The following is a 14,102-nucleotide window of genomic DNA, read 5'->3' on the forward strand; positions in this document are numbered from 1 at the left end:
AAGAATCACTCAGTGTCGGCCCCGTCTCTAGACTGTTCGGACAAACTCATAATGGCAGAGAGAAGACTTGTGGAGCAACAAGCATAAATCTCGGTTATAACTACAAACCATAAAAGAAAGGAGAGCTGGGAGGGGAGAAGGAAGGGCGGTGAATACGTCCTTCTCAAAAGCACCACTTTATCTTCCTGCGGTTTCTCACAGCGCAGAAGTGGGACTAACTACAAGATCATATTTTTCAAGCCAAAAATCAGTCTGCATGGTTTGACAATGAGCTAAAATATTTTAAATTACAATTATCCTGGAAAATGGGCCGGGCACAGTGGCTCACACCTGTAATCCCAGCACTTTGGGAGGCCGAGGCGGGTGGATCATTTGAGGCCAAGAGTTTGAGACCAGCCTGGCCAACATGGCAAAACCCCATCTCTACTAAAAATAAAATTAGCCAGGCATGGTGGTGGGCGCCTGTAATCCCAGCTACTCAAGAGGCTTAGGCATGAGAATCACTTGAACTGCAGAGGCAGAGGTTGCAGTGAGCTGAGATTGTGCCACTGCACTCCAGCCTGGGCAACAGAGCAAGACTCTGTCTCAAAAAAAAAGAAAAGAAAAAAGATTATCCTGGAACATGTAGGGCACTTGGTTATCTTAACCAACACAGCAGTCAATGGTTTTCAAACTGGGGGCTTTTAGATTTATCCTGAGTCTGCCCCATGGAATACCTATGCTTTAGATCACACTTAAAAAAAACATTTTTACATGAAAATTCTTTGAAACTGATGACTGATTAATCAAAAGAAAAACATTTTAACAGAGGAAGTTTTATTTCCTCTGCCCAAATAAAAGTTTTGTAGATCACATCTTCAGCAATGGTAGGGCATGTAAAGGAGCTCTAAGATTAGCAAACTCAGGATAAATCTAAAAGCCCCCAGTTTGAAAACCATTGACTGTTGTGTTGGTTAAGATAACCAAGTGCCCTACGTGTTCCAGGATAATCTTTTTTCTTTTCTTTTCTTTTCTTTTTTTTTTTTTTTTGAGACAGAGTCTTGCTCTGTTGCCCAGGCTGGAGTGCAGTGGCACAATCTCAGCTCACTGCAACCTCTGCCTCCAGGGTTCAAGTGATTCTCATGCCTAAGCCTCTAGGAGAAAAGGGAGGAAACAGAACTTTTTCTTCTGAAAGAATGATGCCAGGGATAAGATTAAAGGCTGCATTCCAGGCAGGGCGTGGTGGCTCACACCTGTAATCCCAGCACTTTAGGAGACTGAGGCGGGGGGATCACTTAAGCCCAGGAGTTTGAGATCAGCCTGGGCAACATAGTGAGACCTCGTCTCTACACAATTAAAAAAAAAAAATTAGCTGGGCATGGTGGTGTGCACCGGTAGTCCCAGCTACTGGGGAGGCTGAGGTGGGAGAATCACCTGAGCCTAAGAGGTGGGGGGCTGCAGCGAGCTATGATTGTGCCACTGCACTCCAGCCTGAGTGACAGAGCAAGACCCTGTCATTAAAAAAAAAAAAGAAAACTGAATTTCCCCAATCACTGAGTAGCTCTGATAAAAGGCACCTGAGTGCTCAGTTCCTCAGCTCCCACATCCTCAAAATAAGGACACTGCCCATTTATCCAAGAGTCGGGGCCTCTGATTACAGGAACAACAGCAAATATAAAGCATTACTATAAAAGCCAGGAAACCAAAGTATAAACAAAGCTGAATAACTTTTTCAAATTCCATTTCTTTAATTATTACTCCTAAGAGTTTCGATTCATCTAATAATTATTTGTAAAAGGGCACCTTAAAACTGGAAAGCAACCTCTTCATTTACCTGAAAGAGGAAACAATAGAAAGGGCACCGCCTAGTCTATGCAATAAACCTGCTGTCTGTGATAGGAAGGACAGAGTAGGAAGAGGCAGTAATTTCAAAATCAGTAAGTGGCCTAGAGATCATAACTACCCAGAAACAGTATGAGGCTTTGCTCAAGTTCATCCATTGCAGCATCCAGTTCTTACCAGCTTTCTTCGGCAGATCTGGCAGAGGAGGTGGGAATCACAGGCACCCTCCCAACCAGAAGTCAGTATACACGGACACTAGTGTTAGAAATGTTTTCTTCACTGATACCTTTATATTGTTGATGAGAGAGGAGTGAGGCAAGAGGACAGCCAACATTTTTCTCCTCTCTGAAAAGTGCCTAAATCTCAGGCCCAGGATGCTGGATCTGATAATGATGACAATGTTACCTTCAGTGAAGTGTACCATGAGCCCATCTGTGGTTTATACTTGATTTTAGTCCCCAAGTTTCTCTGCAGCAGTTGTGAGGGGCACCCTGATGAATATGTTGCTAGTAACAGTTTAAGCACCAAAATTTTTGTAGATGATTTACTGTTTGGGCACGGGGGGTGGGTTTTGAGACAGAGTCTTGCTCTGTTGCCCAAGCTGGAGTGCAGTGGTGCGATCACAGCTCACTGTAGCCTCAACCCACTGGGCTTAAGCAGTCCTCCCACCTCAGCCTCCCAAGGACTACAAGCACTCACCACCACATCTGGCTGAATTTTTTTTAATTTTTTGTAAAGACAGGGTTTTGTTATGTTGCCGAATCTGGTCTCAAACTCCGGAACTCAAGCAATCCTCCCGCCTCTTCCTTCCAAAGTGCAAGGATTACAGGCGTGAGCCCCCACACTCAGCCAATGATTTGCTTTTTAAAAATAAACTAATAGGGGTGGGGCGCAGTGGCTCACGCCTGTAATCCCAGCACTTTGGGAGGCTGAGGTGGGCGGATCACAAGGTCAGGAGATCGAGACCATCCTAGCTAACACGGTGAAACCCCGTCTCTACTAAAAATACAAAAAATTAGCCAGGCGAGGTGGCAGGCGCCTCTAGTCCCAGCTACTCGGGAGGCTGAGGCAGGAGAATGGCGTGAACCCTGGGGGGCGGAGCCTTCAGTGAGCCAAGATCGCGCCACCGCACTCCAGCACTCCAGCCTGGGAGACAGCGAGACTCCGTCTCAAAAATAAATAAGTAAATAAAAATAAACTAGTAGGGTGGATTTTGAATTATCCCTATAATATCACCCCCAATCACTTGCATCCCAACAGACATTCCTGAGCAGGAAAAAGAGGTGGAAGTGACAACTAGTTTCAGCAAACCTAACTCTGCACAGAAATCAACCACTACAGACTTTTTAAATAATTATGTTTAATACTTCAAAATTAGGTTTCTCATATTTATATATTTTTCCTGGAAAATGACAAGTTCCTGAAATCCCTAAATGGTTGGTTTCATTACCCATGTGCTTGTAAAACACTTTCATGAATACAGTATCAAAATCAATGTTATTTCCCCACAAAATGCTTAAATGTTATAAAATATATATGTATTGTCATATACATGCATACATGAGTGCACACAAAGAAACATATGAGCATGTTAATGTCATTCTTCAGAAATGTTTTGGTGGGGCCAGACATGGTGGCTCATGCCTGTAATCCCAGCACTTTGGGAGGCCAAGGCGGGAGGATCACTTGAGCCCAGGAGTTCGAGACCAACCTGGCCAACATGGCGAAACCCCGTCTTTGCTAAAAATACAAAAATTAGCTGGCCGTGGTGGTGCACGCCTGTAGTCCCAGGTACTCAGGAGTCTAAGGCAAGAGAATCACTTGAACCCAGGAGGCAGAGGTTGCAGTGAGCGGAGATTGCACCACTGCACTCCAGCCTGGGTGACACAGCGAGACACCGTTTCAAAAAAAGAAATGTTTTGGTGGGAAAAAAAATGAGAACCACTTATCCACAGTGAACCTGCCGACAAGTACACCAAAGTATTCTAACCACAAAAGTCACAAAAGACACAAATGCTGAGGAGACTGTGCCAGGAATACATGTTAGAGGTCTTTGGCAGACAGGCAACTGGCTGTAGCTATTCTTCTTGCTATTCTTTTTTTTTTTTTTGAGACAGAATCTGGCTCTGTCACCCAGGCTGCAGGGCAGTAGCGCGATCTCGGTTCACTGCAACCTCCGCCACCTGAGGAGCCAGGATTATAGGTACCTGCCACTACACCCAGCTAATCTTTTTTTTTTTTTTTAGTAGAGACAGGGTTTTGCCATGTTGGCCAGGCTAGTCTTGAACTCCTGACCTCAGGTGATCCACCCGCCTCGGCCTCCCACAGTGCTGGGATTACAGGCATGAGCCACCATGCCTTGCTTATTCTTACAGAGATCACAGTACTGGCTCCCTGAATCCATCAAAATACGCCTTCTGATTATCAGCCTCTGGTTAATTGGCTTGTAAACCAAAGAGAAAATCTTGGGTGTCCCAGGGGTAAGGTAGATGAGCTTCCCCAGGACTGAGATCAAATACATGAGGTAGAACCCCCGGGACAAGGTTCCATCTGAGCCTCAGGAAGAAACTTGAGGGTACTTTGGCACTTGGAGAGCAAAACTACTGAGATACAACCTAGATCTGCAACTGCAGAGCATCTTTATTTTGAAGACTTCAGCATACTAAAAAAATAGTAATCCTAGAAAAAGATGATAAAGTAGAAATTCCTGTCATCAGTTATAAAAAAATTGTAGTTTGAGGCCGGGTGCGGTGGCTCACACCTGTAATCCCAGCACTTTGGGAGGCCAAGGTGGGCAGATCACAAGGTCAGGAGATCGAGACCATCCTGGCCAACATGGTGAAACCCTGGCTCTACTAAAAATACAAAAATTAGCTGGGCATGGCGGCACGTACCTGTAATCCCAGCTACTCAGGAGGCTGAGGCAGGAGAATCGCTTGAATCCGGGAGGCGGAGGGTGCAGTGAGCCGAGATCACACCACTGCACTCCAGCCTGGGTGACAGAGCAAGACTCCATCTCAAAAAAAAAAAAATTGTACTTTGGGATTATTTTGGTGGAGAGATGCAGGAAAGAGGACAGAAAGAAAAAACAAAAAGAACCTACACCTAAAAGTTAAAGGAAGAGACGATGGCCAAGGACTCATCCATTAGAGAGAACTTGGTGTCAAAGAGCAAAAAGCTAAAATTCTAGTTTAGCCAAAATCCATAAGCACTGTTTAAAGTAGATGAGCTATAGTATTGCTGAACATTGAGAAACTGAGTTGAAACAAGTGAGCAGATGTGTAAATCAAACCTTATTTACTGCTTACTTCAAATAACCAAAAATCATACGACTAAATGGAAACCTCAAAAGTTTACTTAACCCAAGTTTCAGTATCCAAGCAAGATGGGAACTGAATTACCCCATGCAGACAATTGTCCGCTCATTCTACAACACCTATAGACCAGGCAGGGACTTGGTCCTACCAGGACAGCACAAGGAGCTGGATCCAGAGACTCTGTGTGGGCCTGAGGACAGGCACACAACTGTGGCTAGAAAACCAGGGTCTGCGGGAAATTCACAGGTTTTCACAGGTCTGGGAGAAGCTGGAGGTCTGTACTCTGGAGGCCTGTCCGAACTCCTTGCCTCAGCAGGCAAAGCTCAGTGAAGAGAGTATAAAGAGAAAAAAGTAACCAGCCATTTTAACTTTGGTGGAGTTTTGCCAACAACAGAGAATTTCAACTTGGAGTTTGCAGAATTTCTCAAGACTGGTCTGTTCACCAATCTCTATCCCTAATGACATTATGATATTAGAGAGCAATACTCCTCTGAGATGGTCAATGTTGCTGGGTTGGTTTGATTTGGAGGCCAGGATCGGGGCAGGATTGAACGGGCTAGAAACGGAAACACGCAGCCTCACCACTTTGCTAGAATCAAGGCCCGGATTTGGCTACAAACACGAATGTGTCGTTTAAAGACTACAAGATTACACTTCTCACCACAAAATCTCCAGACAGTTTTTATGATTCAGAGAGGACAGAACTGAAAATCAAGTCTTCTTTGCCTAGCAAATAAAACAAAACAATCATGCACATATTGACTGCATCACAATGTCACCTGCACCGCACTGACTACCAAATAGAACTTCTTCTGTTGTAATTTACTTTTATTTTTATTCTTTTGTTTTGTTTTATTTTAGAGACAGAGTCTTGCTCTATTGCCCAGGCTGGAGTGCAGTGGCATGATCATAGCTCACTGCAGCCTCGAACTCCTTGAGCTCAAGCAATCCTTTGGCTTCTACCTCCTGAGCAGCTGAGAGTATAGGCATGAGCCACCAAGCCCGGCTAATGTTAAAATTTATAATAAAGATGGGGTCTCTCTATTTTGTGCAGGCTGGTCTCAAACTCCTGGCCTCAAGTGATCCCCCAATCTTGGCCTCCCAAAGTGCTGGGATGATAGGCATGAGCCACTGCACCTGACCAGTAACTTACTTTTTTAATAAGGGGAAAATTATTTCAAAGTGATCATCTAGTCTGGGACAAAGAATAAGATTATTTGCCTTTAGTGTAGAGACTAGGCAACTTCCATATATATATATAAATTGCTGCTATGTGTTTTCTTTCCTCTGAGCAATTATGCAGCAAGTACGTAAAGAGGAGAAAAAATATTAATTAAATATAAGGTAATTGTGGAGTTGGCCTGGAGAGAATGAGTCTGAACTCTGGACGATCACAGGCTACTAGGGTTTGAAGACTGCTCAGGGCCTCCCAGAAAAGAAAGAAATAAAAATACAACCAACCAACAAGCAGATGCACAGTACAGCAGGAAGAGCAGGGCACAGAAACACTAGCAGAGCAAGGGGTCTGCAGGGCTCCAAACACCAGAAATCAGTGAGCTGGCCAACTGCTCCGGGCTCTCAAAGAGTTTGTCGAATCAAGCCCCAAAAGATGGACTGGCCATTCCTCCGGTGATCAGTTAAATGGGTACATCAAAATTTGAAAAGAGAGAGGAAGGAAAGGACTGCAGCGGCCTATGGTGTTCAATCTGCACTTCAGTCTAAAACAACCACAACTCCGGCCTGAGGGGCACTGAGGCAGGTCCGAGGGAAGCAGACAGACGTCCGGAGAGACTGGCAAGGCGGGGCCTCCTGGGCTTTCCCACCACGACCTCAAGGAAGGACCTGGGTAATACCAAAAGAGTGAAACGAGGCCACCGTGGGAGTGCTGGGATATAAGCCCGTAACTGGTGACATAACAGCAGGTGACACGAATGACAACACTGCTCCCCTGAAACAGTCCCGGAAGTGCTTGTATCACCTCGGTCTTTCTACAGACAGCTCAACTGGATCCAACTCGCCCTCAGCCTGGGAAAGCCTTCGTACACGCTGGAATTCAGACGTGTTCATACCCGCTAAGGCCCTCACGTCATCTCCTCCCACGACTGCCAGAAGAGGAGTGAAGCAAAACAGGTGAAACCACAGGCCCTGTTGAAACAAAGCCTTGGCAGTACAGCCCTACGCCTGCTATCGCTACGCAGGAAGAAAAAGCTCTGAAAAGTTAAACCTAGAGCTGGCTCTCCCATCAAACTTATCTGGTTTGTACAGAACCAGTCTTACTACCCAGCCAAGAGGATTTACAGCAGGCCCTGAAAAGCAAAAAAAAAATGAAAATGGGGTGGGCAGCCTGGGACTCTGGCCACTTGGGAGAGAAAATTACCTGTAGTGCTTGGTAGGCCTCTTCCCTACCCATAGTCTAAGAAGATAGTGTTGGGAATGACGATCACACAATTACTGACCAGGCAAAACCAGAATTCCATCGCTTACCTGTTCTTTAAAGACCACTGAGGTGCTCGCACCCTGAGGGGCAGAGCAGGGTGGCTACTTCAAACAATCTAGAAGCCCAGCCACCTCACTCCACCTCAGCCTCCCACAGGCACAGGAATCTCACTAATTACTGTCGATCAGCCACAAAGTGGTGCAGGACCATCTGGGGTGGATGCTTTTAGTTCTAGAAAGGACCAGGCTTTACTAAGGAGAGATCTCAGTCATCCCCGCACGCGAGAAGTCAGAGGTCACTGACAGAGGCAGTCTCTAGGTAACAGCTACTTTTAAAGGGACACCACTGACGCAGAACCATAGGAACAGAAGGTTTCTTTTCACTCGCGTGGCATTTTAATTACTAGAAAGTGATACCACACATCTTGGGTACTTACCAGCGGCTCTCGAGGCAGCACATTTTCACTTCCTGGAGTAGAGCTTGGCTGCAGAGAAAAATGGAAACAAAAATAAGATCACAGTGCCACCCAATGGACATCAAAAAACCAAAGATGTTCCATTCTCAAACGATGCACACTAGCACCTCTTTCTCACGTCTCTCACCGGTTTTTCATGACATGAGAGTATTCTGCAGTGGACTACCTGTAAAAAGTAGCCCAAAGAGTCTGAATTCACCAGGGAAGATGAAGAGACTGTTTCTGGGTTCACTGTCACAGCACTCCAAGAACAAGGCTTGGTTCTGCTCAGGAAGGCCCACAATCACCTACTGGGCAGCAAGGGCTGGGGACCATCACAAAATCCACGGGAAGAGTACAGTCCAGAGAAAAGGCTTGAAGAGAGAGCACAACACCTCCTCTTTCTGCAACCTCCCCAACGTCAGGGGACTGGGAAGAGAAGTCGCGCAGCAGTGGAGAACCAGATTCTACCACCAGGGGGCCCCAGCTGCCCACGCTCAGGATTTTCTCTGGGCATCTAGTTTCTGGAGCCCAGAAGCCAGTAAACTACACAGGTTCCTATTTATCGCCTACCACTAAGGACACCACCCCACAATAGTAAAGAAAGCCCCAGGCTTAAATCCTTCTTGGAAATAAGCTAGTGACAGGCTGACATATAAGCAGACCAACCTCCAGGAGAGCAGGCAGCACTGTGGCCGAGCCCCTGGCTCTAGCCCGTTTCCTCCTCCTTGGGGCCACTACCTCACCCTCACAGGCGCCTTCGACCCTTGACTGATCTGGCCAAAATTTAGAGAAAGGGAGAGGCAGAGGTAGAGACAGATTCTGAAGAAATTTACAAATCTCCAAAAGAATAAAGCAAGCAGGTATGATGCTAAGTGAGCTATGATTAGTTTACTGTGACTGATGGTCAGGTCAATTGCCATCTATCTACAGATAATATCCAGACGAGTGCAGCGAAATCTGTGTGTCCCAGGAGACAGCCTGCAGCCTCCATTCTCCTGGCTATTACAGATCAGATGGAAGTGCCAAGCCGCCTTGAAAAAGGACAGAAGCCCGGTCCACAGAGGGTTCCCAAAGAATTCCTCATGCCCAGCTGCTACCACATTAGCTGGCATACAGCACAGTGGCAAGCACTCTGCTGGGTGAAGGACTCTATCCCTCCATCTGAAGTCCTGTCCCAAGAGCCTCACCACCCCAGGACAAGAGGTCAGCCAGCAGGAAATGATCTAGAAAGTGAGGGTCAGTCTCAAGGAATCTGAGCAAGCTTCCCCTGCCTCCCTGCCTCCTGCCCTCCCAAAGCTCCAGGTATTGGTAAGTTCAAACCTTTAGAGCTCCAGCCCACACCCCTCTGAGATACACATTCGACTACCTTCCTGCCTCCTCTTGGACTTAAGCTGCCGTGGAGCAGACTCACAGTCCTCTCTGCCCCATATGTCCTCTTCCAGCATTCCCTCTTGGCATGAATGGGACAAACTTCACCAAATGATGTAAACTAGAATCCAAAAGGCTATCTTGAGACAGCTCTTTCTCCCTCGCTCCCAGAACTAACTCATTACATCAAGTCTGCCAATAGTCCTTCCTCAATATCCATGGAAGAGTGATGTAAATGCCAGCACTTTGGGAGGCCCAGGCGGATGGAGTGCTTGAGCCCAGGAGCTTGAAACCAGCCTGGGCAACATGGCAAATCCTCGTCTCTATAAAAAGTATAAAAATGGGCCAAGTGTGGTGGTATGCGCTTGTACTCCCAGCTATTTGGGAAGCTGAGGCAGAAGGATCCCTTGAGCCTGGAAATTCAAGGCTGCAGTAAACCGTGATCACACCACTGCACTCCAGCCCAGGTGACAGAGCCAGACCCTGTCTCAAAAAAAATTAAAAAGTCCATGGAAACAATCCATCCATTTTTCTCCATCTCTACTGCCATCACTTTAGTCCAAGCTACCAAAATCCCCTGCCTGGACCACTGCGTCAGCCTTCTCATCAGTGCTGGCACTCTTCCAATTCATATTCTGGGATGCAAACGGACTGTGATTTCCAAAGGAGAATCTGATTGTCCCATCCCTTGTCCACCCCCTCACCCCAGTAAACACAACAAATTTAAGGGCTTCTCATTGCTCTTAGAAGACAGAAAAACCTCAGCATGGCCTACAAGGCCTCACATCTACTCTGACTACATCTCAGGTCTCAAGTGGCACCACATTCCCCACTTCTGCCCCCAACAGACACACTGGCCTTTGCTTTCTCTGTCACTGTGCCTTTGCACATGCCCTTCCTTCCCTTTAATTCATCCTTCAGATCCAGCTAAGACATTTCCTTGGGGAGGCATTCCTTCTCTGACATCCATGACTAGGTGAGATCTCCCTATGACACACTCAGGTAACACCACCTGCCTCTCCTTCAAGGACCTGAGCAGACATGCAACTTTACATCTGTGTGACTATAAGACTGATGCCTGTCTCTCTCACCAGATTATAAACTCTACGTGTGCAGAAACTGCCTGTGTTTGCTTATCACTGTATCCCTGGGGCCTAGGACAGTGCCAGGCACAGAGGAGGCCTTCAATAGAAATTTGCTGAATGAATGAATGAACGAATGGGGAACAAAAAAACAGAACAATGGCAACAACTCAGCTGAATGGATTATTTAGATTCTTCCGTTCATTATCTTCCCGAGGGTTTCCTCTACTCCACTTGGTAGATACTAAGTGCTAACATTCACTTAGCTCTTTCCTCCTTTAATTCTCACAATAAGTATATCAAATTACTGCTGATGAGGAAACTGAGGCAAAAGAGGTTAAATAACTTGCCCATGATTACTCAGATAGTAACTGATATTAGGATTTGAACCCTTCTACTTAATCAAAATAAGCAAGTTTTGTTTAAACCACATTTTATTAAGCAACAACCTTAATGCTACCCCATAAATAATAATGTAGGTTATTTGACCAGACAAAACACAAAAAAGCAAACAGCTTTAGTATTTAGGAAGCCCCATTCTGACTTAACCCAAAACTTTCTTCCTAAAATAAAACTAATCACTATGAATTGTTTTCACCAAGGAACTGCTCTTAAAATTAGTTCATCCCTTGAACAGCTAGTAATGACCAGAGGGAAAAACTTCAAACAGTACACAATGCCAGATAAGTCTCTTTCATCATAAACCCTTTAGCACCTTTTAAATTATAAGCCATGTAAATGAATTGTTTTAGAAAATTCAATATTAAAAGTAAAAAAGAAAGCTTCCCTCTCGTTCCAACCCTAGGGGACCCACACTGACACTGGTTCCTTATATATTCTGCCAAGGATATTTAAAGCATATGAGAAGCATGGCTGGCTGGGTGCAGTGGCTCATGCCTGTAATCCCAGCACTTCAGGAGGCCAAGGCGGGCAAATCACTTGAGGCCAGGAGTTAGAGATTAGCCTGGCCAACATGTCGAAACCCTGTCTCTACAAAAAAATGCAAAAATAAGCTGGATGTGGTGGTGCGTGCCTGTAGTCCCAGCTACTCGGGAGGCAGAGGCACAAGAATCACTTGAACCCAGGAGGCGGAGGTTACAGTGAGCTGAGATCACGCTACTGCACTCCAGCCTGGGTGACAGTGAGACCCTGTCTCACACACACACAAACACACACACACACACACACACACACACACACACACACACAAAGAAGCATGACCAAGTGTAGTGGCTTATGCCTATAAACCCAGCACTCTGGGAGGGTACAACGGGAGAATCCCTTAAGGCCAGAAGTTTGAGACCAGCCTGGCCAACACAGCGAGACCCCATCTCTACAAAAAATTTAAAAGTTAGCCAGGTATGGTGGTGCATCCTGTAGTCCCAGCTACTCAGGAGGCTGGGGAAGGAGGATCGCTGGATCCCAGGAGGCAGAGATTGCAGTGAGCTATGATGGTGCCATTGTATTCCAGCTTGGTCAACAGAGTAAGACCCTGTCTCAAAAAGAAAAAAAGGGTGCATGTGTATGCATATTCCTACCATGGAATTTGAAACAGCAACACTCCAAATTCCTCAAGTCGTGGCTTCCCAGAGCCACAGTCCCAGTTTGAAGCTGGGAATACAAATGTGAGACACCACACCCAGTCTTTTTTTTATTTTTTTAATCATGGACTACACTGTGAACATTTTTTTTAAATCTTCCACCATGCTAGCTGTTTAAAAAACCAAAGCAGGCCGGGCACAGTAGCTCATGCCTGTAATCCCAGCACTTTGGGAGGTCGAGGCAGGCAGATCACCTGGTCAGAAGTTCAAGACCAGCCTTGCCAACGTAGCAAAACTCCATCTCCAACTGATCCTGGAAATCCTCACAGGGTAGTCCATGATAGAAAAAAATTAAAAAATTAAAAAAATAAGGCCGGGCGTGGTGGCTCACACCAGCACTTTGGGAGGCCGATGTGGGAGGATCGCTTGGGTCCAGGAGTTTGAGACCAGCATGCGCAACATGGCAAAACCTTGTGTCTACTAAAAAATACCAAAATTTGCCAGGCATGGTGGCACACGCCTGTAAGTCCCAACTACCCAGGAGGCTGAAGTGGGAGGATCAACTGAGCCCAGGAGGTTGAGGCTGTGGTGAGCTGTGATCACATCACTGTACTCCGGCCTGGGTAACAGAGTAAGACCTTGTCTCAAAAAAAACAAAAAAACAAAACAAAGGCTGAGAAACCACCCGCAGGCATCTATTGTAACGATATAAGAAAAGGATCTAAGGCAATCCATGCCCAGGATCCTTAGAGGCCCAAATGGGGAGAGCAGGAAGGGAAGAAAGCAAAAGCAGAAAACTGCTTTAAAAAACAAGTCAGGCAAAGACTACGGCGGCAGAGAGAGAAATGCTTTTCTTTTGGTAGAGACAAAGGTGCTCTCACTCCTGCTGCCAAGGCGCTGACCTTCCCCAACTGGAAGGCGTTCCCAGATCCTGACCTGCTGTCCAACAAAGAACAACCTCACAAGCAGCTCACAGATTTGAGCAACTGGCGGAAGCTCCAGGTCTAGGAGTACCCAGTCTCCGGCATCTGCCCAGTGACTGTGACTCCAGATACGTCCTAAACCAGTCTGTGTAGTTCTCTGCTGGGAAGAATAAGATTCAATCCCACCAATATCCTTTGAGATGCAGTGGCATGACAGAAAGTACACAAGCTTTGGCATTAAGAACTCAGTGATTTGGGGGTACGCTGCTCAATCTCTCTGAGCCTCAGTTTCCTCATCTATGGGAATAACGGGAATAATACCACCTCCTCACATTTGGGATTAGAGGAGATGATAAATTATTTCATGTCACTCCTCTGCTCAGAGTCAACCAATGCATTTCCACTTCGGATCACGATGGAGTAATAGGGAACAGATTTGCCCTCCCACTGTAAACAACTAGAAAACTAAGCCAAATAAATAAAACCACTGTGTGTACACACTAGACAGCAGGCAGTGCAGGACTACAATCCCTGAAAGCAGAGAAACAAATTACTTAAACCCTAAAATCACTCTGGCTTCCTGCCAGGAGACGTATTTCAGACCCCAGAGAGAGAGGGGGATCCCCAGCAGAGCACACCGTCCACTTAAGTTGAAGAGACAGAGATCAGAGTTCAGGGAGGCCAAGGCAGCTGAAAGCTGCAGGACAGACTTCAGAAAGAAAGAGCTATGCAGAAAAAGTGGTCCAGATATCTCCCTGGAGGTTCCCTCAGGTCTCTGCTGAATACTAAAATTTGTGCATGCATAGGGTGAAACTCCACAGTGATGAAGAAGCTATGAGCTGACATTTCTTAGAACTCTCAGCGGAATCATGAGTCCCAAGCAGCCAGACTGGAGTGTCCTCACAGGGCATTCAGGAGAGACCTAGAAGGGCCACCTCTTGGTAGGAGAGGTCAAATGATCCCTAGATTAAAGATTATCCAGATCCACTCTAACAAAGCTGAAAAACAGGACTCGAAATGATAAAACTAAACCATAAAAAACTGCCCAGAAAAACAAAGCTTTAAGCACTCTTTAAAGACCACAAAATCCAGAACCTCAACAATACTGAACTCACAATATCCAGCATCCAATCAAAAATTTCAACACATGGCCAGG

At 46.0% G+C, this 14,102-nt stretch overlaps 1 protein-coding gene across 1 annotated transcript in view; it reads right to left on the bottom strand.

Moving 5' to 3' along the window:
• Positions 1-8,365, bottom strand: part of LOC131384260 (peroxisomal membrane protein PEX14-like) — a 40,418-nt gene extending 32,053 nt beyond the window's left edge. Inside the window, exons 1-2 of the mRNA XM_058444404.1 lie at positions 8,342-8,365; positions 8,012-8,059 (exon numbers count right to left, since the gene is read on the bottom strand). Coding sequence (XP_058300387.1) covers positions 8,012-8,059; positions 8,342-8,365 — 72 coding nt within the window. The remainder of the gene's footprint in view (positions 1-8,011; positions 8,060-8,341) is intronic.
• Positions 8,366-14,102: the final 5,737 nt, after the last annotated feature.

Source organism: Hylobates moloch, unplaced genomic scaffold (genome assembly GCF_009828535.3).
Source record: "Hylobates moloch isolate HMO894 unplaced genomic scaffold, HMol_V3 SCAFFOLD_9, whole genome shotgun sequence".
In the NCBI taxonomy this organism is placed as follows: Eukaryota; Metazoa; Chordata; class Mammalia; order Primates; family Hylobatidae; genus Hylobates; species Hylobates moloch.